The sequence below is a fragment of the Vigna radiata genome, chromosome 9, assembly GCF_000741045.1.
Source record: "Vigna radiata var. radiata cultivar VC1973A chromosome 9, Vradiata_ver6, whole genome shotgun sequence".
NCBI lineage: Eukaryota > Viridiplantae > Streptophyta > Magnoliopsida > Fabales > Fabaceae > Vigna > Vigna radiata.
In genome coordinates this window covers 3,249,665-3,253,585 of record NC_028359.1, presented here as the reverse complement: position 1 = coordinate 3,253,585, position 3,921 = coordinate 3,249,665, and the positions used below count along the sequence as shown (strand labels likewise).

Here is a 3,921-nt window from a genome sequence, read left to right as displayed (position 1 = left end):
CAAATTAATGAACCTAAATATTGAAATTTATTTTATTTTATACATTTTTTATTTCAATGAAAAAACCCTATTTTAAACTTATAATTTTTAAAAATAGTAAATATATAAATATAAAATGACAATTGTAATTTATAGATTTTAATATTTGAAGTAATTTAAAATATGTATTTTCATGTGCTAGCTTATTTATAAATTTAATGTGATAAATGTTTTTACATGTTTTAATTCAATATATAATGAGTTTAAAAGAATTTTTTTATTAAAATTACAAATGTATAAAATATAATTAATTATTTTAATATATATAAGTTGTAATTAAATTTAATTACTAATTTGCTTTAATTTTGGATAAGAATACATTGCTACATTAAAAAAAAATCTAAAAAATGATAACAATTAATCAATACCAAATAAAAGAGTAAGAGAATTGAAACATGGAGTGAAGGAACAAGATAATAAAATAAAATTGACATATATGATTTGACATTTTCCCTCTCTATCAGATTTTATTACTTATATTACAATTTGTCTCTCAGTATTTCTTTAACATTGAGGATGTGGTAATATATAACTTTGATATTAACTGGTTATCTCTAACAGAAACTCTGGTAATGAATGACTTTGAGCATCATAATTCTCCATTTCAGTTGTCTAAAGATCAGTGATGTTGGTTCTGGAGAAAACTTTTGTTTGAGGAGCATTAGTGCCAACATGAACATGTTTGAATTTCTCCTTGCATTTAGTGATGATCAAGAATAGAACTCTATAGAGAAGAATCATACCAAACATGATAGAAAGATCAAACCACTTTGAATGACCCATTTGCACATGCCATGTCTCTGAAAGAATATATCTACCACTAAGACTTATGCCATCTGAACCAAACATTAATCCCTCAAATTCATTCTTTAACAATCCTTGGAAAGCATAGTTGAGGAAGGAAACATGGTAGAAAGGGTATTTCCATAANGGTTTCGGAAGATCATTAGGCAGCCTGTAGAATCCACTTGTCAAAATCATCACTCCTTCAACCCCACCAGCAGTGATCACACCCATAACAAAATTTGGAAAAATGCTCCCAACAACCATCATCAGGCTCTCAACCCACATCACAATACCAAATAGTACACAAGAAAAGTATACAAAGTTCTCTAATCCTTTGTGCAGTCCAGAAAGATAAGTAACTATAGCTCCCGGAATGATAGATATCAGTAGTGTGTAAGGAACAGCAGAAAATGTGCTCCCTACCAGAAAAGCTGTTATACCATAATGTCCATTCAATCTCTCTCTCTTTAACACCTGACAACGTAAAAGGTAACAATCTGTGCTATCAAAAATTGTTTTATCCTGGAGTAAAATGCAGCCAAATTTCCAAGTTATATATATGGATCAATTACTTACCTTCATTTCCTCTATTAACGGCGAGAATCCACCGACAAGTGTCATGAAACACAGAACCGAAACGAAAAAACAAAGCAGCGATCCTCTTTCCTGAACCATGCACAAAGAATATCATCACATACCCACATCAGCTTTCTACATCAACTATATATATTTTCATCAAACTTAAACAAATTGATTCATAAAATTATTCTTTATGAGCGAAAACAAGATTTTCCTCTTAATATATAGTTTTACCTGAATTGATCTCATACTTGCACCAACGTGATAGAAAATAGAGCCCAAGCTTACAGATACTGCTATAAAGACAGTCAGACGTAACCAGTAATTGCTTATATCACGATAGATTTGCTTCGAAGATCTTTTCAGAAGAACCAGACACTGAGTAAGGAATGCAGCGTGAATCTTCTTCCTTCCAACTGCACCAGAATCCTAGACGCATACATGCAAAATTAACTAAATCATAAGTCTAATCACAACTTATCGAGATTCCAAAACTATAATATTTGACATATATAAGAATATGAATTAACAATTGAGAAGTTATATATATTACTCCTTTTTAAATTAATTTATATTATTTTCCATAAGTTTCATGTCTCTCTCTCTCTCTATATGCTCTAATAAATGGAAGGAATGAATTGAATGTGAAACTTACGTTTACACTTATTTTTGCTATTTCATTCTGAACGTCATTACTATATTCAGACGATTTATAAGAACTGACAAGGATATTAGTTGCTTCTTCAGTGGTAATTCCTTCGTCGGCATCCTGAAAACAACTCAACAAAGTCAAATTTTTATCTGCACCTTTGTATATTATTACTATATATCTAAGTGCCTGAAGTATCCAAGTAAAAAGTAGAGGAGAGAATCTAAGTATGGCCAGAAATATACCTGATTGAAATCTTTGTTTATGATCCTTAGGTAATGATCTGAAGGATTGTAGAGAGATGGGCAGGGAAAACCATTGGAAGAGAAAAACTGCACAGAAGGAAAAGTATGACTATATAGAGAAAACATCAAGTGAATATAAAGGTGGAAGGAACTGATAGGGATTATAGTTTGTAACCTGATTTGCATGAGAGGCTGGTCCAAAATACACAGTCTCTCCTGAAGAGAGAAGACAAAGATGATGAAAAAGTTGGAAAACCTGACTGCTAGGCTGGTGGATGGAAGCCACAATAGTCCTTTGAATGCCATCCTTTAGAATGAGACTTGCAATTCCAGTCATAACATAAAAGGAAGCTGCACTATCAAGGCCACTGGTTGGTTCATCAAGGAAGAGGAGTCTGGGATGTGTTAGAATCTCAATGCATATGCTGAGTCTCCGTTTCTGTCCCCCACTCAGACCTTTACAACTCCACCCTCCAACCCTTGTGTTGATCGCATCTTGCAGACCCATTTCTCTCAGCGTAGCATCTGCTCGTTCCTTCTTCTCAGTTATAGACATGCTGTTTGGAAATTGGAGTTCAGCTGAGTAGTACAACGTTTCTCCAGCTGTTAAACATGACAGCATCGCATCGTCTTGTGTCACGTACCCCTGCTTTCACATTTTTTACACTTATTATATTTTTTTCTACCAAAATCATATTATCTATTTTCAGGATCAGTATAGCTCTTACTGATGTTCCGTAGGCCAGTTCTTGCTTCAGGCCATTGATTAGAATCTTCCCCGTTTGCTTTATGTTCGATCCCAATCTTCCTGCATCGTGTTTCAATCGTATGATCACAACTGTTATATTTATATATTAACTAGCACATATAAAGAAAGCAACTTCTTCTAATATTACTCAACTACAAACACAACTTATCATACCTGCTAAAGCATCAAGAAGTGTCGATTTGCCACAACCAGAAGGACCCATTATAGCCAAAAGCTTCCCTGGTTGTGCATAACCAGTTAAACCATTCAGTATTAATTTTCTATTCTTTCCACCGGCAACTCTAGCCTGCAAATTCTCCCATGTCACTGTTATGTCGTTCTCTTCCTCCATGTGTGTGCACTCTATACCAATTTGATTACATTCTGGTACGAAGGTGATTATTTATAGAGAAAAACCAATTGCAATGTAGTTGAAATGGTATTTTTTAAATATAAAAAAATAAGTTTTCATTTGCGTTACGACTTATTAACTGTTTGAAAGAGGATTAGGCAATACTTGATGGTGGAACAGAGTTTTGCATTGAGTATGGAAAGAGTGCCATACACTGTAAGTGAGTTATTGTATTGTCTAGTTTATAGAGAAATTAACGCTTGAATCGAAGGAGCAAAGATTTGACAACTAACTCCAACTCATTAATGCAGCCCTCTCGTACGTTAAAAATATCAAAATTATGTGATAATAATGGGTACTTTCGATCTACCACGTTAACGTGGAAAAGGTAAGATTTGACCTGTAATTTTAGAACCTTTTAAAAAGGTTTAATTATATATTTAGTCTATTTATTTGTTTATGGCTTAATTTTACTTTTCTTTTTTTCAATTTAAGTTTTCTATTTATTTTTTAAATAGATGAC

At 32.9% G+C, this 3,921-nt stretch overlaps 1 protein-coding gene across 1 annotated transcript; it reads right to left on the bottom strand.

Moving 5' to 3' along the window:
- Positions 1 to 494: 494 nt before the first annotated feature.
- On the bottom strand, positions 495 to 3,486 carry LOC106773108 (ABC transporter G family member 11-like). Its single transcript, XM_022786433.1, has 8 exons — positions 3,221 to 3,486; positions 3,027 to 3,106; positions 2,474 to 2,944; positions 2,299 to 2,385; positions 2,060 to 2,173; positions 1,639 to 1,833; positions 1,402 to 1,491; positions 495 to 1,299 (listed from the first exon to the last, which is right to left on the bottom strand). Exons 1-8 carry the CDS (start codon positions 3,396 to 3,398, stop codon positions 652 to 654), a joined length of 1,863 nt encoding a protein of 620 aa, XP_022642154.1. The 5' UTR covers positions 3,399 to 3,486; the 3' UTR covers positions 495 to 651.
- Between the last annotated feature and the right edge of the window lie 435 nt (positions 3,487 to 3,921).